Here is a 25,956-nt window from a genome sequence, read left to right as displayed (position 1 = left end):
AGTGCAGATTTCCATAATTTGTCACTGCTCCAGCTCCCAGGGGCACGGCGAGTGGCTCCTCATGCGCCCCAGCCCCGTGGCTCCGCTTTTGCTGGCGGGGACACCTCAGGGCCGTCTCCCCAGGCTTCACCAGGTCACAGGGCTGCTTACGCCTGGGTTTTAATGCAATGCCGGGCGGAATTTACTGCGGCAGGCAGATACCCCAGCTGTGCTGTGGTGCAGCTCTGGCCTTCTTGAGGAGCAAACATTCACACACCAGTACTGAGGGGCTCCTTTAAACGTACACCTCGACGCCTTTACAGGTGGTCACAAACTGTAGTTTCTGTGTTTTAGCACGCTGCGCACATCCCCTTGTTTCCTACAGGCCCTGTGGCAGCCTCCCCCTGCCCCGAGCCGAGGGGTGACCCCGGGCTGTGCCCTGAGGGGCTCGGGGAGCGCAGGGCTGGGCCCCCCCGAGATACCCCCGAGACTCCCCCAGCACTCGAACCAGCTTTAGCGTGCGGGTTGAAACTTTTATTTCTTTATTATTTTTTACAACCTAAGGAGCAGATTGGGGGGAGGGGGGGGGAAGAACCGGGGGCTGGGGCGGCGCCGCGCCCGGGGCTCCTCCGCGCCGCCGGGGGGCGCTGCCGTGAGGGCGGCTCCGGCGCTGAGGCGCGGGCGTGAGGCGCCGTTTCCGGGTCGGCTGCGCGGCGCTCGGGGCCGGCCCAGGCTGCAGCCGCCGGCACCGGGCCCCGGCCTCGGCCCCAGCTCCGCGCCCGCAGCCCCGGGGCCGGCCCCGCCCCGCCCGGCCCCCCCCCGGCCCCCCCCCCCAGGGCCCCGCCGCCTCCCTCCCGAGCGCCCCGAGCTCCGCCTCGCCCCCTCCTTCCTCCCTTCCCTCCCCTCCTTCCTCCTCCTCCTCCTCCTCCTCCTCCTCCCTCAGCCGCCGCCCGGCGCCGCCATGCCCGGCCCGGCCGCCGGCAGCCGGGCGCGGGTGTACGCCGAGGTGAACAGCCTGAGGAGCCGCGAGTACTGGGACTACGAGGCGCACGTCCCGAGCTGGGGGTAAAGCCGGGACCCCTGCCCCTTGCCCGGGGCCTCCGCCTCCCCCTGGGGGTGTGGGGGGAGCGGGGGGCGGCCCCCGGCCGGCGCCCCTCAGCCGCTTTCCCCTCCCCGTCCCTCCTTCCCCTTCTCCTCCCCCCCCCCCCCCTCCTTTTTCTCTTTTCTCGGTGCCCGCAGCAATCAGGACGACTACCAGCTGGTGCGCAAGCTGGGCCGGGGGAAGTACAGCGAGGTCTTCGAGGCCATCAACATCACCAACAACGAGAGGGTGGTGGTGAAGATCCTCAAGGTGAGTGTCCCGGCTGGCAGCCGGGGCCGGCAGGGAGATGGGGTGGTGGAAACGAGGCTGTGGGGTCCTGCCCCTCACCCCAAAACTCTTTTTTTTTTTATCTTACCGGGTGCTGGATGTTGGGTTGGAAATGGGTTTGGTGTCCCCTGTGCTGTAGGGATGTTTTGGTGCCTTCACCCCTGCTGGCTGGTGGTGCTGGAGGCTGCTGTGGGCTGAGAGCTCCTCCGGAGCACTGCTCGGGGCCCTGATGTCTGAGCAGCGTGTCTTTGGTAAATCATATCTGGCACGGTGCATCTCAACAGCCCCGAGACTGCCCTGTCAACAGGAAGGCACAGCTCGGAGGGGGAATCCTTCTGTTAACCCCCAGGCAGCTGGCACGCAGCCTTCTCCTGCTCAGGCCACAACCTCCTCAGAGAGAGGCAGTGGGGTGCTTGTAGAGCAGATAACATTGTATCTTCTGTCCTTAGTTCTCTCCCCTTACATGGGAGAGAACTTCCCTACAGACAGGCCAAAAATACTGTGAAAACCTGGAGAGACTGAAAAAGGCCATTGGATGTTTGGCAGCATCAGTGGCGTGCGTTATCCCGGTGTGTTCACCCCACTGGGATCGGGATGTGGCGGCCTTCACGCAGGAGTAACGGGTTGTGGCTTGGGGTAGCTGAGTGTGGGGTTACCTGTGTTTGGCACGGAAGTGGCGTGGTCAGAGAGCAACAACAACAACAAAACGCAGAAACTAAAGGTTAGAGCTGAGCTGCTTTTGGTTTTGTCTTGGATGACACCTGTGGTTGTTGCTCGTTGGACCAGCAGCACCTGGCAATTGTTCCCCAAGAGCACGCGTTGATTCTCAAAGCGCAGGAGGCTCGGAGCTCAACCTAGGACACATCTGCGCCGGGCTGAAGCCACGCTTGTCATGGTTTGTCCAGCCACAGCTCTCGGGCAAGGAGGGATCTCCCGTTTGCCTCCTGGAGGAGTTAATCACATCCCTGCCTCAGCTGCGGTCCAGGTGGTGGCTTGGTGAGCTGCTGGGGGCAGCCTCATGGCTGGTGGCAATGCAGAGTAAAAAGAGGCTCCCGTGTCCTTGCAGAGCTGAGTTCTGGAATGCTGCTGGGGCTTCCCCCACCTGTGGATGCTTTGCGTGGCTTTTGTGTTTACATTTTTTTGTTGTTCATTTGTTGTGTTTTTGTGGTTTTTTTTTTAAGTAGGTCAAGCAACAATGCGTGTTTTGAGAGAGAGAGTAGTCAGAGGTAGCCAGTGCAGAGCTGATGAGTGTTATGGCAGGATGGCTTGTGGTTAGGCTGAGGAAACTGCACTTTTGCATGCTGCTCTGGAGCCCTTGATGGTCTCTTTGGGACTGCTGTGGTTTTCTGGGAGTCCAGGTCTCGGCCCACATAAAAAGGCACCAAGAGGTAGAGCGACTGCAGGGAAGGTCTTCAGAAATCTTCCTCTTTACCTCGTACCAGCCTGAAGAGCCTCCCCTGGAGCGATGCTCCTCTCCCCGTGGCTGCCAAACTCCTCTCCAGGGAGCTGTAAGCGCTGAGCTGTGAGTCAGCCGGCAGGAGTCATCCCGGGGTGGCTGGGTGCTCCTCCTGGGGGCCTCTACGTGTTGCCCTGTAAGCAAAGGACTGGGTTGGCCCAGATTTGACGTGGGTGGTGTTCCCACCAGCTCCCCTGGCTACCCCTGCCTGCATTAACATGCGGACGGCATTGCTGTGAGTGAGCAGGGAGAAGCAGAAAGTCCAGATAAATGAGCACCAACTTTCTTCTCTGTGGAAAGTGGGTCAGCGAGGAGCGAGTTTCCGAGTGCTGCGTTGTATGCGGTATGAGGAGCTGCAAAGTGTGGCAATAACAGCGCCCCGAACTGTGGAAAGTGCCTCTGGTTTCCTGTAGCTGGGCTCAAACTTAATTGCAAATGTAATTACATCCATCTACGGTGGAGCCTCAGCGCATCAGCTGGGCGTCTCTGTGCCTTGTAATTCAGGCTGGGTTCTCTGGGGTGGGAAACGCAGCCGAGTCTCCAGGTTTCTGTGTGACAGGAGGGCGGGACGGGTGCTGGCTGGTGGCTGTGGCTGCTGAGCACTCGCTCCTTTCCATTGAAGGTTCTTGGAGAGAACAATTTGTTAAGCATTAGCGTGATTTTAATATCCGTGCCGCGCGAGGTGACTGCTATCTCTTCCCAGCCCTGCTCTTTGAAGGAGCTTACCCGTACTGAGCTCGAGTTAGCGTGTAGCAAGCACTTCCCCTGACGTTTTTGCTCCCCTTCTTTGGTGTTGCGGTACCTGAACATCTTGTACCCTCCTCCAGAGAGGTCAGGAAATTTTATCACCCTTTCTCAGATGCAGAACTGAGCCACAGAGATTTCCTGTGTGACTTTGGGCAAGTCCCTCAGCCTCAACAGAGCTGAGACTAGAGCATAGGTCCCAGTCTAGTGCTGGGTGACTGAGATAAACCGTTTTTCCTCTCGTGGAAGCTAAATGCCTCGTTTCTCCAAGTACCCTATTGATGGTTTAAGCAGTGGACAAGGTCAGGGAGCTGATGGCTCTGATGGGTATCACAGTGCCCCAGGCAGTGAGCCCTCATGGTCTCATATAACGCACGTTTCCCAGTTCCCTGGCGTTGCCTTTCTGTTCTGCTACCCCAAGTACAGGTCCAGGCACAATCCTGCAGGAAAATGGGTTGTGGCCGTGCCATTAGCTGTGACCATGGCATGTCAGTGAAGGAGCAGAATGAAGATCATGCAGGTGACTGTGATGGCAGTGTTTGAGGTCAAGTGCCTTTCTTAGAAAGTGCAATGCTCTTAGTCGTGTTTTTTTGTTTGTTTTTTTTCAGGAAAATTTCGGGGCGGGTTGGGGAAGCACCATGGGGCTGAAGTCCCCTTGTAGCAGTGGAGTACTCAGCACTGTGCCTCCCCCTCACCATTGGGAGGGGCACGGAGGCAGCTGTGTTCCTGCTGTCTCCAGCTGGTGCAGGAGGTTCCTGAGGGCTTTCTGTGCTGGCGGTGCTCAGTGCAGCTCTGGGTGTGCTTCCTGCATGCCACGGGCAGGGCCAGACCAGGAAGAGGGGATGTGTGAATGTGTCCTGTGTGTTTTTGCACCTTGCTTAAATGTGATGCTAACATTTGGCTTCCAGGATGAGGCCTGAGATTTCTTTGCATGTCCTAAGGACGCTTAAGACATCTTTGTGTGCAGTGAGTTGTGTTGTCTACACCCAGTGCAGGCACCCAAAGCGCACCTCGACTCCTTCATATCTTAACCACACGGATTTTGGGAGTGCTGAGGCCAGCCTCCAGCTGTTGTGCTGTCTCTGATGAACTCCCCGTGTCAGCCAGCTGAGGGATGCTCTGGAGTGCCTGCAGTCTCCCGTTCTCCTGTGCCTTGCTCTTCTGGGGTAAAAAGCAGTGTTCCTAGGAGATGTGGACAGCACTGTGAGTTGGCACTCTCAAAGCCAAAGATAACCTTTCACTTTGCTGGTAACTTCTGTGGGTGACCCTTTACGGCAAGAATGCTGTAGTGAGGTACCTCCAGCTGAGCTCAGTGTTCTTCACAGCCCCTTCTCTTGCACTGCTCGTCACCCACCTGAACGTGGAGATCGTGGCATCCACTTTGCCCCCTTCTACAGGACTCATCCTCCTTCATGCCTTTGTATGTCCATGTGCAGTCTGTCTGCCTGTGGGGCATTAAACCCACTACATAAAGAGACTTCTCTCCACGTATAGTCTCTGTCTGAACAGGCAGAACAGGCCGAGGTTAAGAAGAGAGAATGGTAGCAAGGAGAGGGACTAGAGGCTCCGCAGCAGTGGTTAAATGGTGCCTTTCTCCTCCGCTGGCTTTTGTCCCTCTGCGCTGAGTCCGTTAGCTGAAACTTTCAACCATGTACGCAGTTTCACAAGTGCATTCTTACTTGTTTTTGTTTTTCCCCTCTTCCCCTTTCTGGGTTGTGTGAGCCCTCTGGAGCCGCTGCTCAGACGAGGGGCTGCAGCGAGGTCCTTTCAGAACTGAACTCAAGTTGCTGGAGGACCGATCAGGGGAAGGTAGCCCTGTGGCTCTGGTAATTCTTCTGCTGTCTCTGAAAGCTTCAGAGCCCTCATCTATTGGTGTGCTCTGGGTGGGGGCTGCAATGACTGCTGTGCAGAAGGGATTGCACAGGGAAATCCGATAGGATGAGGCCGGTCCCTCAGGGCTGGAGCTCTTGACTGCATCACTGACCTTCCACCACCACAGCCGTTCAATCCCTGCTCCTGGTAGCTATCTGCATCTCTTGCTTCTGCCTTTGCACTCACTGAATCAGCTCTCCCCAGCCCACTTCCTCCTCTGTCAGTACTGAAGCGAGCCCTTTTGCAGGAGAGCGGCGTGCACAACTCTCCTGTTCCAAACACCAGTTGCCCACACCGAGCTTGGCACAGGCAGCAGCTGGAGTCCAGCCTGGTGCGGAGATGGGACCAGCTGAAATTGTACCAACTGTCCCTCGGAGGCCTGGAGATGCAGCTGGTGACTCTCCCGGTTGTGTTTCGCCACAAGGAACTGGTGAGCTGCAAAACTGCAGCTCCTGTGAGGAGGACGATGAGTTACAGCACTGTGTCCGCAGTGTCCTAGGGCAGGGCCTGAGTGAATGCCTCTCATTCCTCAAAACGGTGGCAGGAGGGATCAGGGCTTGATCCTCCTGTGTCTCCTAGTTGACTGCATCGGTCTGGGTGCACAGAGGGCAGTGCTGCAGCCCCAGAAGGGCTGGTTCAGGGACACTTTGTGGGGACAGGAAAGGCGTCCTGCAGGAAGGAGAGGTGCTGCCCCCAAAGCACTTGCTGGAATGCTGTACCTAACTTGAATTAAAAAGCAAAAGTGCTTCAGTAGTTTCAGCCTGGGGTTTTTTGTTGTTTGTGTGTTTGTTTTTGACTCCTGTAAAATTCAAAAGCAGCTCAGGATAGGAAAATCAGAATGCCTGTGAGGGATGCTGTAAGGTGCAAAGATGGAATTTGGTGAGTTGTTTGCATCTTAGGAATATTAACGCAAGTGTTCTCCTTGATTTTTGTAGCTCTTCTGAAAATAATGACTTGGTTTCCCATCTGATGTCTCACAAAATAAGCGCTGCTGCTCTGGAGCCTATTTTCCTATTGAGCAATTGGCATCAGGCTTTATAGGCTGATTATTACGATCCTTTCAGTAATACTTGCTGGAGACAAATAACCTTGTGGTGCCAACTTTTAAACATTTAAAGCCTCCTATAAGGATGCTGCTCGAGCCTTCCGCTGGTGTTTGTGTGGTGTTGAGATTTGCCTGTTCATTCACTGCAAGTATTGGGGTGCTTCTGAGCTGTTCAGGTTTGGTGGGCAAAGAATAGACTTTTTTATTATTATTATTGTGTGGTGGATGGAATGACTTTTATTTTTCTTGGATTTGTATTTCTTGATTGCTGTTCTTTTTCAGAGCACCTGCTGGGTAAAACCCAGCACCTTCTGGGGCTCCTTCAGAGCAGCCTGTGTGCTCCTTAGCAGGCAGTGCCCATGCCCTGCCTGACTGCCTGCTTTCGGCTAATGTAAAGTTATTTTTGTGCTTTGAATCTAACTCGGATTTCCCGGGTTTTCCTGGTCACTGTTTTTGTTTCTCGTTGTGAAACTTGGGATAAAAAAAAATCTGTCTTGTGTTTTAATTCAAGTGATGGCTTCCCAGGTTGTTGGGGATGGCTGGAGCTGAAGAATCTGGCAGATGTGTGCTCTGCTCACTTTAGAAACCAACCCAAAAAGCTGGTTAACCAGGCAGGCATCTATTTGTTCGAGACAGGAAGTGATGGCTGCCGTCTTGTATTTAAAGGTTTCAAACAATGTTAATGCTCCCAGCTGGTGTTTGCTGCAGCTGGACTCCTTCCCTGCTTACAAGTTTGTGATCTCACAGCAAGTGACCCCGGGCCTGACCTCCCAGTCGCAGAGAGGTGTTTCCTCTGCAGCTACCTGGCTGCAAAGCAGCTGCTTACCCCGTGCCATTTCTCACCTCTGGCACGGGACAGCATCTCGTGATGCTGTCTGATCCCTTTAGGTGAGGGTATTTGGGTGGTACTGCCCCTGTCTCTGTTCAGCCACGAGCTGTGTGTTTTGTCTCCCCTACCTGCAGCCATCTGAATGCTGGTTTGGCTAAGGAAAGAAGCAATTTCCTGGGAAACTGGAAAGCTGGCTAGTGCCAGACAGCCGTGTCGTTCCGAGGGTACTGCTGCAGCTGAAGTGATTAAACCCCTCCCCGTGTAGACACGGTTAAACTGAGACATGTCTTTTAGCCTGGTTTCCTATGGAAACGAGCCTTACGCAATTCTGCTGTCTGTCAGCCTCTCTCCCCCTCCCCGCCAGCAGTTCTTGCACTGGTTGGCCAATCTCAACCAAACCAAGTCTCCAAGCTGTCGAGTTTCTGCAGCTTTCATGGAAATTGGTGCTTCAGAGGGACTTCACTGGTGCCTGCCGGAGGGAAAGGCCACAGCGAGGGTTTGACTCACTCTGGCCACTGGAGAATCCCAGAAGAAAGCTTTGAAACGCCTCTGCCGTGGGAACAGATGGAGCTGGAGTTGGCACCTTTCTAAAACGTTGCCTGACAAACGCAAGCTGGTCAAACTCTGGAGCAGGTAATTGTGCCTGGGTGCTCTGTGGGAAACTCCCAGGACAGAGCGCGCTGAGCCACGTAGGAGACACAACCTGAAACACCACTGCTCCTAGCCTTGAGTAATAAAACAGCCTTCAGTCAGTACAGCTAAAATACTCTGGCTGCAACGGCCGGTGTCTTAGAAGCTATTCCTGCTGGGAGAGGCAGATGGCTGGAGGCCGTGATAGCCCCTGTTAGTTCACATTTAATCCGTGTGTGTTTGGAGTCGGCACCCTCGGGCAGACGGATCGGGTGGCCCTGAGTTGTAGCAACCCAGGCTTAACCCTGGTGCTCGGTGGCTGTGCTGCTGGTCGCCTGTGATTTGAGCAGTAGTGGGGTGAGCAGAGAGCTGTGCCCAGCTTGCTCCGGCCAGCCCACAGCAGTGGCCATGTGTTGGAGGGGTCTGCACCAAGACGTTCGAGTTGCCAGATGGGATAATGCAAGGCTCCAGGCTTGGAATCAGCTATAGTGCAAAAACTGAGCTCGGGTGATGTGTTCCTGGGAGGCAAGCTGCACTTAGAGCTGAAGTAACGTGGCTTTGGCACAACATGGTCTGTGGGTAGGTGATGGCACGCTGCTGGGTGGGCTTGGAAGGTAGAAGTTGTGGTGTAGAGGCCAGTGATTGCCCCTGTTTTATCCTGCAGAAACGGGGAGATCCTTTACTCCCCTGCACTGTTCTCTGGGGGAAATTCTGGGCAGTAACTTCTCCTCTGAGACAACAGGTTTCAGCCCGTGGCATCTCTCCCTTCCGCATCCCTCTTTCCCTAGTGGCAGGAGGCCCCATCCTGACGTTGTCCGCAGGAGGAGCACGCTCACCGCACAGCTCAGCTGCTCGGGCACTTGGGAGACCCTCACCGTGGCCCATACCTGATGTGTTTTAGTTTAGCCACGTGCAGGCAGCCTCGACCAAGCTCTGTGCTGCTGTAATTTAGCAGGAAAACATGGAAGCAGTTCTTAACTCTCCCTCTTGCTGAAACGGTGTTTGCCAAAGTGTCTCCCCTTGGTGATGTCAGAGATGCTGCTCTCGGTGGAAATCTCTGAGGTGTATCCTCCTCAGCTAACGCAAAAGGCCCTTGAAACAGCTGCACTGCAAAGGAAATGGTCTTTCAGAGCGGCCTTTGGGTCCCCTTGGCTGTGTTCAGACTGCTTCAGCTCGCAGTCAGGTGCAAATGTCACAGCAGAGCGGCTCTGATGTGTGCAGGAATCTGTTGACAGCCAGGCTGTTCAGGACGGCAGTGGCTCAGCTCCCTCTTTGAAGGTCCTCAGGAAACAGCTCGTGTATGCATCTGCCTTGCTGGACGAACAGGGTAACTGCATTACGTCCTCTAATTCCATCTTGCCTTCTGGTAATATCAGTGGGTGTGGGCGATGCGAGCGTGGTGTCCATCGCCACGCTGACGTAAATGAAATTAGTCCCTAACGAAGCATCTTCATCGCAGGTTCAGAAATGTAGCCCTCACTTCTGCTCATTTCCACTCCCTGCTCTGCCTCTGTCTCCATGTCTGTCTAACCTCATGCCAGCTCCAAGCGTGTCTTGGTATTGCCCCAGGCTGTTTTCCTGCCCCCTTCCCAGTGAAGCCTGCTGCTCTGGCTGGCAGCTGTGGAGGATCTCACTGCTGTTTTCCACAGTGGCTTTGCAAGGTGCTGACACTCCCTGTACCAGTACAGGTGTTATTTTTGGCACTTTGCTTAGGGCTGAGATTCTCATATTTTGACTTGAAAGTCTGGCTCCTGCCTTTTAACTTGGAAGAGGAGGAGAGCAGGATTTGAATTTGAAGCTACCTGGAGAGACAGCATATTTTATCACTTAGATAAATGGCGTGTTTTCTGACTGTATGAGAAGCTTTGGTTCCTTCTCCCATTTGCGTGTACGTTCCTTTGAGTGGCCTGAAATCAGAAATCATCTAACGTGAGCACAAGCTGCCACGTCGGTGCTCCGCAGCCATCGTCAGAGCACGGAAGGCTGTGGGAGAGGTGAGGTGATGGAGCACAAGCTGTTGAGCTCTGGTGGTTCTCCATCCCTTGTGTAGAAGGCTGAAGCTGCTGCCATCTGGGAACTTGTGTCACTTTGGCAAGGTGCTTCTTACTTCTTTGCTGTTCCCCATTGCTTCCTTCCTCACGGACCAGACTATGTGCTGGATGGTGCATGTTTTAGAAAACTAAATGACTGGGAAAGCACGTGTCCAGGAGCAAACCTCACAGGTAGTGTGAGAGGCTTTTACCAGTCCCTGTCCGGTGTCTCTGTAGCAGTACCAGAGGCGCAGAAGGAGTCGTTCCAGCTCTGCAGTGAAGGAAGACTGCTGGAGCCAGCAGTGGTATGCGACTGGTGGTGCCCACACTGGTCACTAGCCAAGGCTTAAATAAAGTCTCACTTCATAGCTGCTCTAAGCTGCCCAGAGCTAAATTTGTCTTGGGAGTGTATGAGTTACAGAAATGATGGCTCCTTTTCATTACAATGAACCGCTGGATCAGCAGAGTGTAAAAGCTGATCCAACCTCCAGGCCCGTGCCTTGGGAGCAGCTGTTCTTTGTCACTCCGTGCAGGGCGATGTCCAGAGAAAGCTTACTTTACAGAGGGAATTCCTGGGACTGCATGGGCTTGAAGAGGAGTCGAAACCTGCTTGAAATGTCTGCATGCTTTAAAAATAATCGTGGTATACAGATGCGATGGCATGCCATGCACTTGGGTCTACTCTCTTCGGGTGGCTGTGAAACACTCGATCGTAGTTAAGTACAGCAGCGGCTGAGCTTGCTGGAAATCATGGTGCTGAAGACTCTCAGGTTGTCATTTTGCTGGATTGAAGTGCTTGTGGGGAAAAATGCCTTGGGAGCAAGAAGTAAAATCTGTTTTGTGCTGGTAAACAAAGCTGAGGTATGAGAGCTTGTCGTGTTTGTCCGCTGGCTCTGAATGTATAACATAGAATTAGCGTGCCAGGATTGCCACACAGCAGTCCAAGGTGCTCTTAACCACAGTTACTGGAGTCACAATTATGTTTGTCTAGAGTGGTTTGATTTCCTCTGGCAGGGAAGCTTTCACTGAAGATAGACAAATGCTAGTTCGTTCAAAGTGTCTGTCTCCTCTTCAAAGCTAAAAATGTTCCCTGGTGAGGGTGGGAGCAGGGGATAGGGGAGGTATTGGGATCTAGTCAGAATCAGTGGCAGAAATCGCTGTTAATGTCTGAAAGGACTCTCACTTCTAATTGCTTTTGTCTATTTAAGCCAGTGAAGAAAAAGAAGATAAAACGTGAGGTGAAGATTCTGGAGAACCTGCGTGGTGGCACCAACATCATCAACCTGATTGACACTGTCAAGGATCCAGTGGTAGGTACCTGTGCGTTGCGGTGTGCGGTGGGCTTGCCTTGCTGCTTGTGGGCACAGCCCTGGGCATCCTTTGGGACACGGCTGGCGTGACTTCTGCTGGGATTAGGAGTTCACTGGGCCTCTGCCCCCTTGACAGGGGCACCTGGCACCTACTTCATTGGGGTCTCCTGAGATGGGTCACTTCGGATGAGTTAGTGTTCCTCTCCGAGTTCCCAAGACTCTTTTAACACACCTCCTGTGTCTCCTGTGAGTTTCCCGTGGCTGATGGGAGAGAGAAGTCTTGTGGCCTTCCAAATCTGCTGTAAGCAAGCAGAAACTGCAGCCTTCCAGCTTCTGGCTGGCATCTGGAACATAAAGATTTTACAGGGCAATTGGATATTAAGCACTTCTCATCCTTCCGATTGCTGTCCTGGACCAGAGGTCATATCCTTTGTCTGCACTGCCACAATTACCCTGTTCCCAGGAAGTTTTTTCTGACCAGCAGCTGACTGAGGTCTGTGACTACCAGCTTGCTGCCATCCAGGGATGCCAGGCTCCTGCCCCACTCTGCAGTAAGGGCTGAGCAGGAAGCCAAAGCTTTCCCAGGTCTCTTGGAGCCAAAAAAGGTCAAGAGGGCATTTTAAACCATGACACACTCTCTCTCTCTCTCTCTCTTTCTCTTTCTCTCTCTCAGTCAAAGACCCCTGCTTTGGTGTTTGAGTACATCAATAACACAGATTTTAAGGTGAGTCTGCCTGCGTGTGGAGGGGGGAGGCCTCCTGTTTCTGTTAAGATTGCTGTGTTCTTGGGCTGTCAGATGCTTCTCCAGAGCTATGGGGAGAAATTTGGGTTTGTTCCTTATGTCAGCTTCACCTTCCTTCCTCCACATAAATGAGAATCTTGTGAAGTTACTAAATAGTGAGAAGCAACAAAAACCTTGCATGCTGAGTGGCCTCCCAACTTTGAGGGTTAAGCCCAACAGGTTAGATCTTCCTACCTCCCTCTAAATTTACTAATCACCGTTGTGCTGTCTGTTCAGCCCAAATTAATACCCCTACCCAATAATGATGTCCTATTTTTGGTGGCCCAGTTGATGGAGCAGGTGATGCTGATTTGTGCTGGAATCCTTCAGACCTGGGGACCATGGGGTGGCTGGGGCTGGAGAGCAGCTTTCCCACTGCCAGTGAACCTGGTAGTAAGGGATGGAGCAGATTTGAGAGCTGTTCTGTTTGTCCAAGGCTGCAGCATATTCTGGTTTCTGGGGAGCTTTGAGTGGTATTACTCCTTTCCAAAGCTTGGGGTCCTTCTGTCTGGGCCTTCTGGGGTCCTGCAACTGCATGTGCTGCTGAAATGCTTCCGGCTGGCAGAGGAGAGTTGAGATGCAAAAGGGATGTATGATTAGTGACCACACCTATTTTAATGGTATCTTTGCTTCCCCCTTGTGAGTCTTTATCCGAAGTTACTAAGTCAGTGGTGGAAAGTTGAGCAGTTACCTTTAGAAAGCCAGGCATCGTCCCTTCCTGCAGTTCTCAGAGCTCTCTTCCATTTCGTACTATAGGACAGTGCTCTTTTCTTCCTGTCCATACAGGAGCGTTACGTAGGTGTGCACCTTGCAGGATACAGCCTCAACAGGCACACCCAGCACCTGGAGGGCTCCAGGTTGGTGTTGGTGGGGAGGACTGGCCCTGTGACCTGGCCCACAGACCATCTTTGCTGCAGCCCTGCGTGCTGCGAGGCAGCACGTGTTGTTTTCATCCCCTGGAGTTTGTCTGGCGAGATTAATCCCACTGGGTGGGACACAGCGGGTAGCGAGGACTGCAGCCATTCTGGCAGCGGCGGTGTTAGTGCTATTTAATCTCACGCAGAGACTTACTGGAGAGGCTAGAATAATAGTGACGTGCAGGAGTGTCTGCCCTAACAGCTCTGGGCAGGGAGGAGAGTGTTACCTCGAAGTAACCAGCCATGAGAGGAGTTGTGTGTAACCTTTCAGGGCTAATTAAAGCAGGCTCGGTGTGTCTGGGCTTCGTTGGCATCAGCTGGTGTGTCCCAGTGCTGTGTATGGTGTGAATGTACACCTTCCCTTCTCTGGTGATCCAGGGACTCTTAGTAAGGCTGATTGTGGAAATTTTCAACTTCATATTTGGAGCTTTTTTCTTTCTTAAATGTTTTAATATATGGCCTGAGATGAAATAGATCAGTAAGGCAGCAGCAGCCTTGCTGGAGGCTGCTTTGTGTCCTGGTTAAAATATGATCACACCATTCTCCTGTCCTTAGAGGGAAAATTTCTTGTCAAAGATACCACCCAAAAACTGAAAAGTTTATGAAGTAGAGAAACTGGTGGCCAACAGGGACTCTGCCTGAAAAACAGAAGGCTTGGAGCATGAGGTAGGCCAGCCTTCTCAGCTGTGCTGGGAGCTGTCAAAGGCTCTTCTGCAGCCACTAAAGCAACACTGACCTGTCCTCAGCAGAAGCAGCAGTGTGCTCGTCATCTCTGGCTGTTGCATTAGAAACAACTGGATGGTTTTGCAGCAGAGCATTTCTGGGCTTCTAGGAAAAAGCCTGCCTCCTTGAGGAAGTCTGCATTCATAGTCGAGTCCAAGAATGGAAGAATTGCTGCTTTCACCTGATGCTGGCTGGTACAAAGCAGGAATAACATTGTCTGGGGAATGCAGGCATGCCCCCCGGGGCAGGCAGTAATGCTGTTCGTGTTCAGGGCTTATTTGTAACCCAGATTTCACCAGCCATGCATGGGGCATGTGGGTTATTCAAGCAACACTTGTGTGAGCTCCTCTGTTTGGGGAGGCTCCTAGGGCTGCAGTTAACTGGCAGATTGCAGAGCTGCTCCTGGACACAGGTGCCTGCGGATATCTTCTACATAGAGGCTCCCAAGCTGTGTCTTCCCTTGCTCTGAAGTGATGCCAAGCAGGAAGCACACACAATAGATGAGACCACTTGTGTTAGAAGTCTTGGCTCGATGTATCTCTCTACACGTGAAGCAGCTAGAAAGCTCCCAGAGTCACTGTCCTTCTTTGTCCCTTCTGCTCTCCAGTCCTGGTCTCCCCGGGCAGCCAGATTCTGCTGGAGTTGAGCATCGTGAGAGCTTATCCTGGTGATAGGAACCTCTTCTCTTTTTGGGGTGGCTGCTGGTCATCTGCCCGTCTCTTCTTTGACTTCTAGATTCATCAGTAGAGATGAGCACTGTACATCTTACTCAGAAATCACTGGTAGGGTCCAGGAGGGGCTCCTGAGGCAATTCCCAGGGCAGCTTGTGTACAGCAGGCGGTTGCCACCTGCCTTACGGGATTACGTCTTTCCCTGTCCTGTTGGAAATCGTTCTTCACAGCTTTGATGCCTCCTTTTCAGTAGTCTCCTTTCCTTCAACAAAATTATTTTATTTTTGTTGAATGTTAATTCTTTCACCCGTTCTGTGCCCGTTCAAAGGGCAGCTGTTGCTGTGTCTGCGTGCCCGTGGAAATGGCTGATGGCTTTCCTCAGCTTTCTGTGCACAGGCAGGAGCTGCACTTCTGGGGGGCTTCAGCCATGGCTATGGACAATTCAAGGCCATCAGTGCAAGATCGTATCCCAGCAGGTTTGGGTATTTTTAAATATGTAAGGTATAAACAGAAGGCTTACGTGGTACTTCTCTAGAATTGATTTGTCTTAAATTACCAGGCTAGGTCCCTTCTAAACTTGACAGTTCTGCCATCACAGGAATAATGTGTTTGGAGAACTAGAATAGTTCTAGAATAAACATATCCGCTGTGTGAGGAAGGCAGCTCGTGGCTAGTGTTTCTCTTCAGACCTGTTGTGTTGTCATCTCTGAGCGTTCAGGCTACCCATGTTCACTTGCTGTGCTGCAGAGCTGTGCAAGGAAGCCAGTAGTCATCAGTGAAATTAAAGGACTTTTCCTAATTGGTTTCCAACCTGCAATGAGACACCTGTCCTTCAGCCAGCACGAGCTGTCACACATATTTTGTAGTCGATGAGCATACCGGTGCGCAGGCTGTGGCCCCTCGTTGCACCAGAGAGACAAATTCCTCGGGAAGGAAAGGGGCAGAGCCAGGCTCCGGGAGCAGTGCTGTGTTCCCTATTTCATTCCTAAACATCAGCAAGTTTGAGGCTGGAAGAAGAGGAGACGGGCAAAAAGGCAAGCAATGAAAAGTTGCCTTAGAATGTTCAGCCTGTTGTGGCTGTGGGGACAGAGCTTTGGGGACAGACCTTCCCCTTGGTGGCCATGGAGGCAGTTACAGTTGCTGTGAGGAATTGTGTGCGTTTTACTGAAGGTTAGTATAAAAAATAGTCGCCCTGGGTAGGAGATGCAGAAATATGAAAGATCCTCCTCTCGTGTTGCTGCCCAAGCCAGGATGCCTCGGAGGCCTGCATTCCCAAGCGGTGTCTGTCTCCTGCTGCTGGGAGCTTTGCGGATGCTGCTTGCTGCAGGTAGCCAGCCACGTTACTCGAAGAATTAGGAGGCCATCAGTGCCTCCTGAGGTGCTAACAGAATTAGTTACGGTAGGTTAGTTTGTTTGTGACCAAAAAAAAATCACAAAAAGCTGAGGTTTGGAGGCTACCACAGGGCGTGTTTGGCCGTTCTTGTGTTCTGCGTGGGGAAGGCAGAGCAGCCCAGGTCTCTGAGGCCTCCTGGCAAGTGGGGTGAGCATGTCTTCCAGCAGGGTCTGAGGCCACGATACCCACAGTGATACTTCTGATAATTGTCTTCCGAAGAGCCAGCTGGAAGAGCAGAGCACAGGATGTGTCTGTGAAGGCAGTGTCTGCTCTCCCGTGTGAGGCTGAGTGAAGGGGATTCGGAGCCTGCTGTCGAAGCCTTCTTGGGGCAGTGAGGCTGAGCGTGCTCGGGCAGGGGCTTTCCTGAAGTAAGTGGAGCTGCACCGCCAGCCTTGGCACAGCAAGAGGGTCAGAAGCACTGGTTTTGGAGGCAGCTCTTCTAGGGATGTCTGCTGGATAACGCCCTGGGACATGCGTTACAGGGCCCTGCACGGCCCAGTCAGGAAATCTGTGCCTGCTGTAGCTTGTGGCTATGTTGGTTCTGCTCCCTGCTCACTTGTCTGCTTGACTGGGTTGCTCCAAAGTGTTAGGATTATCCCAGCTCATGAGAATAAAACACAGCTTGCATCCTGGAGGCTGTTTAAGCTCTTCATGTGTAAGCGACACTTGTGTGTTACCAAATAACTTCTCAGAGCTGTGCTGGGGGTGGTGGGGCTGTCTGGATCTAGCCTTTAAGCATGGCAGGATCATGAGGATCTACGAGGATCTCGCCTTGGGCCTGGAGAGGATCCGGGGCCAGAACTGCTTTCTTGGAATGTGAATTTCAATCCCTTGCCGTGGTATTTTTCCCAGAGATGCCAGTGGTCCCCTTGATGAGCAGTCAACTCCAATGCTGATGCAACCCATCAGCTGGGCTGTGAGATGATCCTTACTTGTTAGAAAGGACAGAGGGGTCCGGTCCTGCTGTGGGTGTCTCATGCACGTCCTTCCTGGCCCTCTCGCTGCCCTGGTGTCTCACCTTGCTTTTGCTGGATGACAGCACTGCCTGACGGTGCCAGGCTGGCACAGCTGCCAATGTCAGGTAGAGAGCAGAAGGCAAACATTGGGATAGTCGTGACCTGGCGTGGGAGCAGCGGGATGACAAGGTTTATAGTGGCTGTGCTGGTGGTGTGGTGGAGCTTAAAGTGCAGCCTGCATCTTTGTCGCTTCCCCAGCAGTAATGAGGGCAGCAGAAGGACACAGGAGAGAGGAGGGTGGTGGATGTGTGCTGGCAACATCATTGAGGCTGTGCTGTGCTCTACTCGCTCCCACAAGCTTTTCTGTGCTGTTGAGCTGCATTCCCCTTTATCTTGGGAGGGAGGGGAGCCTCCTCTGCTCCGAGGCCCTCTACCCCTCATGCTTCCCAGCCCCACGCTGCCTTAGGTTAATATTTTCCTCTCCCTGCCCCACTCTGAGCACTTGGAAGGCTTGCCTGTGTGTTCCCTGTCTGCCTGCTCTGAATGTTACTGATGTCAAGCCACCGTGATGGCATTGCATGTGAACAGGATCATCTGTGCCAGCTCCAGCGTGTTCTGAGGGCCTTGCTGTCTGCTCCCTGGACAGACAGCTCGACTGTCTGCTGCTGGAAAAAAGTCATGACAGGTCTGAATGATCCCAGTGGCTTTTCACAGGAGCTCTTGCTTCCTTTCTGGATTTCCTGGTGCATAGCCCTGGCAGATCTGAACCCAGGACAGCCCTTACGCGTGACAGTGTTCACAGGGGGACCTGGAGTAGGGTTGTTGATGCTTGGTGGCAGGTGGGGTGCAGGAAATGAAACTAATTCAAATCCGGAGTATTTATTTTTGTTTCTCTGTTTGTTTGTTTTTTCTCCCTCCCTGAATCTATTTCAGCAACTGTACCAGATCCTGACAGACTTTGATATTCGGTTTTATATGTATGAGCTGCTGAAGGTGAGTGGCATTGCGTATGGCAGTCTGGACGTGGAGGCTAGGAATGAGAGAGGCAGTAGCTGGGTTCCTGGGGTCGTGCTATTAAGCAGTTACTTCTCTCGTGTCCAATGTAGAATCCACATTTCATCACCAGAGGAGGCTTAGGAAATGATCTGTCAGGCATTATAGCCCGACTGGGGACCTTCAGTCACCTCTGAACAATCTGATTCTCTGGGGTCTTTGCCTTCCCTGTGAAGTGTCTGATTGCCAGCAGCCAGACAGGGCTGTGCTTTGCCTCCCTGTGCCTCTAGCCCCGAGCAGGCTGCTGTGAGGACAACCACTCCTCAGCCAGACCCAGTGCAAGCACAGAGAGGCATTGGTGGGATGAGGAACCGGGGACTCTTTAGAACCACAGAGAGACCAGGATGGAGGTATTGCCTACTGCAGGCTTGCTTCTGCTGCAGTATTTAAATGCAGCCCCAGACGGTGGCTTCTGCCCACTTCCATGACCCTGTGTTTCTGTGGAAGGGATGTGGAGCATTTGAAGAACACACTGGCAAGGTCAGTGACCTGCAGGCACTGAATTTGGTCTTGGGAGTGAGGTTTCTGGTCATGCTGGCATTGCTATAACACGATATTTTCACTTGAAACCTGCTGGCCAAAGCCATCGCTGCCTCTTTGCAGAGATATAGATGGGATAGATGAGGGAAAGCCCTTTGTGCTTTGGGGCTTGGGGACTGCAGGAGATGACCTGGAAGAGATCTAGTGATCACAAGGGAGGTTTTCTTCTCTGCACCCCCAAGCTTGCTCCACTTGTCTGCAAGGGAAGACCTTCCTGCTGGAGGGAGCCCAGGTTTATCAGGCTTAGGTTGGAAGGGTTGATAAGGATTAGATGATCCAGCCTTGGGACAAGCAAGATACCGAACTGCTTCACCTCTGGAAGCAGTTTGCCCAACCTGTTCAAGATCTCCAGACCTGCAGATTGCATGACCAGCATTTGCTGTAACTGCTGTTGGTTGTGAGTCCCGGTGACGTTGCAGGGGTCGTTCCCTGCAGCCTTGCTGCGACAGAAGCTGTTGCCTCCTGTGCTTCCCGCTGCAGCAGGGACCCAAGGGCAATGTAACTTGCCTGGCACTGCTGTCCTGCATATTGAATGACTGCAGACTGTGCCCTCCTGTGCCACGGGAGGTCTCGGTGCATCTGCTAGGTGTTGATGGATGGGTCTCCCTTCCCCTCCAAGTTGAGAAAACACTGCCACCTCCTCGCTCAAGGGAACAGCTGCATGGGGGGAGCGAGTGGTGCAAGGTCACAGAGCTGAAGAGCTGCTGCGGGCTCCTGCCTTCAGGCTTGAAGCAGTGCCACTCTTCCTTGTGTGCTATCACCTGCCTTTTGTAAGCACAGCTTTGGCTTAAATGAGCAGACGTGACTTTCTAGCTTAAGTGTGTTTTGGAACACCAATGAAAGCCTTCACTGGAAGGCCATAAGGCTGTATAAGCATACGAATTGTCCCCTTTTGGGGAGAAGAGCTCTTCTTCTGTGACCCAGGAAGCGTGGGGCTGCCCAGGTTGGAGCCTGCTTCCAGGTGGGATGCCTCTCTGCATCACGTTCCCCAAAACCCTGCAAGGAACACAGGTCCAGGGGCTGTGACTGCTGTAGGGCAGGAGATGAATGCCATCTTGCTGCCAGCTCTCCACGTGCAGAGTAAGAGCTGAAAACGCTAGTTCTTTGTGCCAGGGCTGCAGCACTTCCTCGTGGACAGGGCGCTCTTGCTGCTAGCTGAGAATTGTCTGTGATATTGTCAATGCTGCGCCGTGGTTACGGTGATGTCTAACACATGTCTATGTCTGCCAGGCCCTGGATTACTGTCATAGCATGGGCATCATGCACAGGGATGTCAAACCCCACAACGTCATGATAGACCACCAACAGAAAAAGGTACGATGGCACCAGGGCTTACAAGCAGGGTTCTTCCAGGGAAGCTTGAAACTCTGCTGTGTGCCCAGAGCTGGGACAGCTGTCCTTATCCCTTTCTCTGTCTGCTCCCCTCCAGCTGCATCCACATCAGTGGAGCACCGCAGTGAGAGTCCCTGCCTTGGAGGTTGCTCCCCTCCCCAGTCAGCCACGCTGGGTGTCTGTGGTGCAGGGACTTTAGGCAGGAGAAGCGCAGCCTGGTTTGCAATACACATGGGTAATTTCACCCAGCGAGCACGAGCTCCTTGTGTAGCACAGCCTGCCTCTCCTGCAGCGCCTGCCCCTCTTTCGGGACATGCTGCTTAGATCAAAGGCAATGTTTGCACCAAGCTTACTGCCATGGAAATGGGCAGCAAAGGGAGCCTGCCCTCCCTGGTGTGGTACTCGAACCTCTTCGGGTGATGCGTGTACGTGCCTCCTAAGGGACCCAGGATTTGCAGCAACAAGTTACTGCTCCACAGGTCCCTCCATGTGAGTCAGCAGCAGTTGCACAGACAAGGCAGCATTTAGAAGGGAGGGGGGAGCTCTTCCTAGATCCGTTGTCCTTCAGTAGCACAACTGGTCCTCCATCCCCATGGCCAAAGAAGAGCCAGCCTCCCTTGCAAGATGTGGTGGGCTGTCTCCTGCCTCCTTTCCTGCTCCCAGCCCCTCTAAACAGCAGGATAAAAACACACCTTTACGCCCACTGTGGCTGGTGGCACTGCTAAGGAGCCAGTCACCCAGCAGTGATGGTCTTTTTGGAGCTGGGAGGCAGAGAAGCTCGCTAGGCTGGAGCCTGCTCTGCCAGCACAGCGTGGTGACAAGGGGAAGGAAGAGCACTACTGAGAGCATCTCATGTCCTCAGAGCACCTCCTGGGCCTCCGTGTTTGCTTCCTGGGGCTGAGAGGCTTTGGCAGACACGGCTTTGCCTAGCTTGCTTGTGCTAAGGCTCCTGACTCTGTGTCTCTTTATCGCATGTTCAGCTGCGGCTCATAGACTGGGGTCTGGCAGAATTCTACCATCCAGCTCAGGAATACAATGTCCGCGTGGCCTCTAGGTACTTCAAAGGACCGGAGCTCCTTGTGGACTACCAAGTAAGAGTCTGTTTGTGGTTGCACTTCAGCCACCTGTGGGTTGTCTGGTTTTGCCTGTCAGGGCATTGCCAGGATTGGAAAGAGGCTTGCTGTGAGGTGAAAGGGCTGAGGTTGTCGGCTGCTGTTGGGGAATCAGGCCGAGGTGAGCATAGCTTTCTTTTCTGACAGCCTCTCCCTTTCCCCCTCAGATGTATGACTACAGTTTAGACATGTGGAGTTTAGGCTGCATGCTGGCAAGCATGATCTTCCGAAAGGAGCCTTTCTTCCATGGACAGGACAATTATGACCAGGTAAGGACTTTGATACCTGCCTTATCCAGTGAGACGGGTGTCACCAGTTCATCTGCATGTGTGTAGTGGGGGGGGGGGGTTCTGGGGATGGGACCACCAGGCTGGGAGGGTGTTGCTGTGTGCTTAGTTGAGCCATCTGGGCTTACACATGGCTGCCTTGTGTAGGAGATTGTTTTATGCACGTGTTGCAGAAGTGAGGTTCAAGGGAGATATTCCTTCTGGGAAGCTTCTAGAAGAAGAGCTCTTGCATTTGGGCAGCTCTCCCCTGTAAGACAGTGCCCAGGCCTGTCTGTAGGCATCAAACCAGAAAGGAGCCACAGGTTCAATTGTAACTGCTCCAGCAGAATTTGCTCCTTCTTCCACGCCTGCTCTTCTGCTCTCTTTCAACTTGCCTTTTGTTCCAGCTGGTCCGCATCGCAAAGGTCCTGGGCACAGATGAACTGTATGGGTATCTCAAGAAGTACCACATAGAACTGGACCCACACTTCAATGATATCCTGGGCCAGTAAGTGGAGAAGTAAAATGCAGCTTTTTTTTTTTTTTTTTTTTAACCTCGTAAAACAGAGAGGGCAATGAACTGGATGTCCATCCTCTGAAGGACTCTCAGCCAAGGTCTGCTTTGATCTTCTGGATCCCAGTGTTGCTTTCAGGCCTCCCAGCAGGTCATTGAAATACAGGCTCCTTCCTTTTGCCTCTCCCCCGATCCCCGAGTTTTCCCATGCTTCTTCCCTTTCTTGTTTGTTGACATCCTAGAAGTGGAGATGTAAACACTGGAGTTGAGTGTGGGCTGAGGGGCTCCAAATCTCCCAGCTGAGGTTTTCTAAAAGGCCTCGAGGTAGATGGGATAGTGAGGACAGCCTGTGTGAGGCAGGCTGGCAAGCCAGAGCCCTTCTGGTCCCAAGGGTGTCACCCTGCCCGATGAATGTTGGTGTGTAGTCTCTGTAGACAGAAGACACTGCAATATTGCGCCCTTCCCAGCTTGCTGTTTCCCAGCTGTTTGACATCCACACACTTCTGTGCCTAGATGAGAGGGCTTTCTCCCTTTGGCGAGTGCTCACTGAGTGGTAGCTTGTGCAAGGGGGCACTGAAGGCAGTGTGTGCTGCAGCTATTTCTTCCCAGAAGTGGAGAGTGATTTCCCTGGGCCCTGGCAGCGCTGCTGAGCTGGGCGGTGACAACGGGTCCCTTTGCAGGCATTCCCGCAAGCGCTGGGAGAACTTCATCCACAGCGAGAACAGACACCTGGTCAGCCCTGAAGTCCTAGACCTCCTGGACAAGCTCCTGCGATACGACCATCAACAGAGGCTGACTGCCAAGGAGGCGATGGAACACCCCTATTTCTGTGAGTCTGCGGAGGAGCTGGGGCCGGCTGGGCTGGAGAGAGGGTCTGGTGTTGGGGAGGAAGGTTCAGCTCCCCACTCGGCAAAAGCCTTGGCAGGTCTGTGGGGTTTTGAAGGCAGCTTCTCTGGAAGGATTTGCCAGGGTGGAGCTTCCTCTTTATTAAACGCTGTTTCCTCTTCCTGCCTGGTCTGTGTCTCCTGCAGATCCAGTGGTGAAGGAGCAGTCCCAGCCCAGTTCAGAAAACGCTGTGCTCTCCAGTGGCCTGACAACAGCACGATGAAGACTGGAAAACGACGGGTAATTCAAGATGTTTACAAATAAAAGCAAAACCTTCGGTCACACAGTGAAGGGAAATGAACCAAGGACCCCCCCCCTTTCCCTCCCCTTTATACTCGGCAGAAATCTAACCTTGGGGGGGGGGTCGTAAACCTCAGTTCCTCTCTGGTGGTTGTGGTTAATGTAACTCTAACCCTGTGGTACCAAAGCCCTGGGCAAATGGTCTTGCAAGAGTTAAACATGTAGTGATATCCCCAGGGCTCAACATGACTGATTCTGGTTCACATCTCTATGGATCCTTCTCTTCCTTCTCAGTCCAGTCTTTCCCACCGTGCTGGTGGGGACAAATTGGCCATTCCACCATCAGCCCTTAGCATGCCTCCTTCTAAACATGCCTTTCTGACTTGTAGACTCTGGGTGAACCAAATTCAGGCTGGGGGTCAGCAGGTGCAACTCTGCTTTGAGGTCCAAGTCCTACTGCTCACTCTGGGCTTGAATTTGGCCCTTGAATTCCAGTTTTAATTGCAAATGCCAGGGAGCTAGGGGGGAGAGGGGAGGTTTAACAAAAATAATGAAATAAACAACACCAACAACCCACAAACCCAGCAGCATCTCAGGATTGTCTGGAACATTAAAACTAAGGCACTGAGCTGAGTTGCTGGGGAGAGGTGAGATTCCCCCCTCCAGGTGTGTTTGACAAAGGCTCACTCTGAAAAGAAACTAATAGACCTGCTTTGGAAACTTGTGAATGTGAGGGCTGCTTTTGTGACAGAAGAGGGGAGGGATTATCCAGACTTTCCCACTGAGCTCAGGAAAGTCAGAACTCCCAAGACTTCTTGTGATAGGTGTGCAACCACGTGTACCTCATGACGTGGCTCCCATGAGAATTCGTGCCAGACGCAGACTCGTGCCAGAGCGCAGCTCTGACACGGTTCACTCCGGCACCGCAGGATAGAGAAGCAGAACGGAGGCCTGGGAGGAGAGCACAGGGAGGGGAAGGATCAGCAGACGGCGGCGTGGTCTGGTGGGGGAGAGGGCTGTGCAGCTCCTGGTCCGGGACCTGGGATCCCACATAGTGTTTTAACAAAGTCAGCCACTTGTTGAATTCTGGGGTGCCGATTCTGTTGCGGGGGGTGGGGGGTTCGTCTTGCGGGTTCTTTCATCAGATCCCTCGATGGCTTTATAGCCCCACGATTCACAGTTGCCTCCTCTACTTGTTCTGTGTGTAATTTCATCAAGTGGTTCTGGTGATGCTCAAACCTAGAAGCTGGAGATAGTGTTTTCCCACCAGCACCTAAACACAGAATTTCCTTCTGCGGCATTGTCGAAATAGTTAATTTTTTATAAGGTTGCAATGTTTCTATTTGAAACATCTGTTTACATTCCATATTCCAATAAAGTTCTATTGGCATCGATAGCAGGTCAATCCATTTGTATAATTCACTGAAACCAATAAATATCTATACGTCTGAACGTCTGCTGTCTCAAATCTGTGGGATAGCCAGGAAGAGAAGGAGTTTGTGTTGGCTTTTCTACCCCGCCTCTTCCGAATATTTGGGGATCTCTTTAGTTATTGGTTACAGTCTTCCATGCCATCAGCCCTGAGGGTTTCACTGTCCTCTGTGGGGCTGCAGGGGAGGCGTGAGGTGTCGGTGCATCGTGGGACTGGAGCAGGCAGTGCCCAGGTGCTGGTCATGGACATGTAATGTGTCTGGTCGGAGGAGTCACTGGTGTGTGGCTGGAAGTCGTGGATTCTCCATGTGTGTACCCACGTGCTTATCTCCTCGCAGCCCAGGTGGATGTCTCTCTAAAGGTGTGCTCCTGCCCCAGGAAGTGACAAGTGCATGAGCTCTGTTAGCGGTGGCTGAGGAGCTGTCTGATATTGGTGATGCTGCCATGCCGCAGGGCCCCCACTAACCTGAACTCTCCTGCAGATGCTGCTTGAGACTTGAGCAAGTGCCCCCAGCCCTCTGACCTTCCCCCTGCCCTGCCTCCAGGCTGCTTGACCTGAGAGACATTGAGGTGTCTGGTGTTCTTAAGCTCTGCTAGCACCATAGGGATGGTTTTGGGATTTTAACATCAGTTTCAGAACTGTTTTTAAACAAGTATTGAATTGGAAGTCAGGAGCGAGCATTTCTCATAGTCTATCCAAGCTGCTGTGCTCCAAAGTTGCCTGCCTTCTAGCTCTCAGGTGTTGGCCAAGGCAGAAGAGACGTGAAGAAGACAGTTCCTTGGAGGAAGTTCCATAGGTGACAGATGTTAATGCACGTGGTGCTTGGCAGTGTCCAAACCTGATGGAGAAGTTTCATGGTGATGCTTCAGGAAGCAGCAGTCCTGTCCCTCTGAACTAGGGACAGAAATGCCTTCAGGGAACATTCAAGCAGAGGAAAAGAGATGCCCTCCCTAGCAGGGGGTCTGCAACAGATAGATGTCCCTACACTGGTTTTAGGGCACAAAAAGCTGTGACAGGTTCCTCTGGAGGGAAAAGTGGTTGCGGCACATGGAGCCTCCTGACTCCCACTGCTGTGATGGTGCACACACCTGGCTGCAGCTCAGGCTGGTTCTTCCATGCTCTCAGTTCTTCTTTCCTCTGGATCTTACCAGAGCGTGGCCCTGCCTGTAGGGACAGCCAGGAGCTGGAGGAGTTGATGTCTCAGCCCTAGGAAGGGAGGAGCCTGGGGAACACGCAGCTTTGTACCCTTTCTCCTGCACCTGGGGACTGCTGCCACGCTGTGCAGGGGAGCCCCGGTGTGTGTCCTGGCCTTTCAGCTGGTGTGGCCCCATGTTTCAGGCAGAGGTGGTGCCTCTCGCAATGGTGTTACACAAGGGAGGCCCTTGGGGCTAGGGATGTTTGAGGCAGCAGAGGGAGACACTGCAGGAGGTTGGGGATATAAAAAAAACCCTGAACTTGTGTCTGGCTGCCTGTGAAAGCGCTGCTTTGCTGGACTGCAGCTCTCCCTCGCCTTGCTCAGCCCTGCTTTCCCTGCTCGCCCTGCTGCCTGCTCCAAAGCAGGCTGAGGTCCCTGCTGTCCCCGAGTCCGGGGGCTCAGCGGAGGGGATGGCTGGGCCTGGCAGGGAGCGGTGTGGCAGTGCAGCTGCCCACCTCCTCGCCACCAGGGCCAGAGGAGCTTTTCGTTGTGCAGGCAGCATCCTGCAACACTCACTTCCCTCCTCCTGTCTCTCCCCAGGTCCGGTGCTGTTGCTCCCAAATTTCCATAAGCAGAATGAGAACCGTTACCGGCGCGCGTAGAGCGACAGCGGGCAGCCCGAGCAGCCTGGGCAGGGCTGAGCGGGGCAGCGTGCCCGGCCGGATGGCACTCACCTTCTTAT

General features: G+C 53.2%; 1 protein-coding gene across 3 annotated transcripts; it reads left to right on the top strand.

Moving 5' to 3' along the window:
• Positions 1-850: 850 nt before the first annotated feature.
• Positions 851-25,956, top strand: CSNK2A2 (casein kinase 2 alpha 2). Of its 3 annotated transcripts, XM_027465707.3 has the most exons (12): positions 853-1,044; positions 1,219-1,330; positions 11,163-11,264; positions 11,938-11,988; positions 17,639-17,698; positions 19,529-19,612; positions 20,611-20,721; positions 20,910-21,011; positions 21,416-21,516; positions 22,203-22,351; positions 22,554-22,647; positions 25,815-25,956. In XM_027465707.3, the coding sequence occupies exons 1-11, from the start codon at positions 941-943 to the stop codon at positions 22,628-22,630; spliced, it is 1,053 nt and encodes a 350-aa protein (XP_027321508.1). In that variant the 5' UTR covers positions 853-940; the 3' UTR covers positions 22,631-22,647; positions 25,815-25,956. The 3 variants fall into 3 exon arrangements, with proteins under 3 accessions (XP_027321509.1, XP_027321508.1, XP_038041201.1); XM_038185273.2 differs by lacking the exon at positions 25,815-25,956 and having other exon boundaries at positions 22,554-24,099; XM_027465708.3 differs by lacking the exons at positions 11,938-11,988; positions 25,815-25,956 and having other exon boundaries at positions 851-1,044; positions 22,554-24,099.

This window comes from Anas platyrhynchos, chromosome 12 (assembly GCF_047663525.1).
Source record: "Anas platyrhynchos isolate ZD024472 breed Pekin duck chromosome 12, IASCAAS_PekinDuck_T2T, whole genome shotgun sequence".
Lineage (NCBI taxonomy): Eukaryota > Metazoa > Chordata > Aves > Anseriformes > Anatidae > Anas > Anas platyrhynchos.
This window is presented reverse-complemented; position numbering and strand designations above follow the sequence as displayed.

Bases quoted from the DNA above. Each gene is read 5' to 3' on its own strand.
- CSNK2A2 (XM_027465707.3), top strand. From the start codon at position 941: ATGCCCGGCCCGGCCGCCGGCAGCCGGGCGCGGGTGTACGCCGAGGTG. The intron at 1,331-11,162 runs GTGAGTGTCCCG...TGTCTATTTAAG, and splicing joins TGGTGGTGAAGATCCTCAAG to CCAGTGAAGAAAAAGAAGAT. The intron at 11,989-17,638 runs GTGAGTCTGCCT...AATCTATTTCAG, and splicing joins TCAATAACACAGATTTTAAG to CAACTGTACCAGATCCTGAC.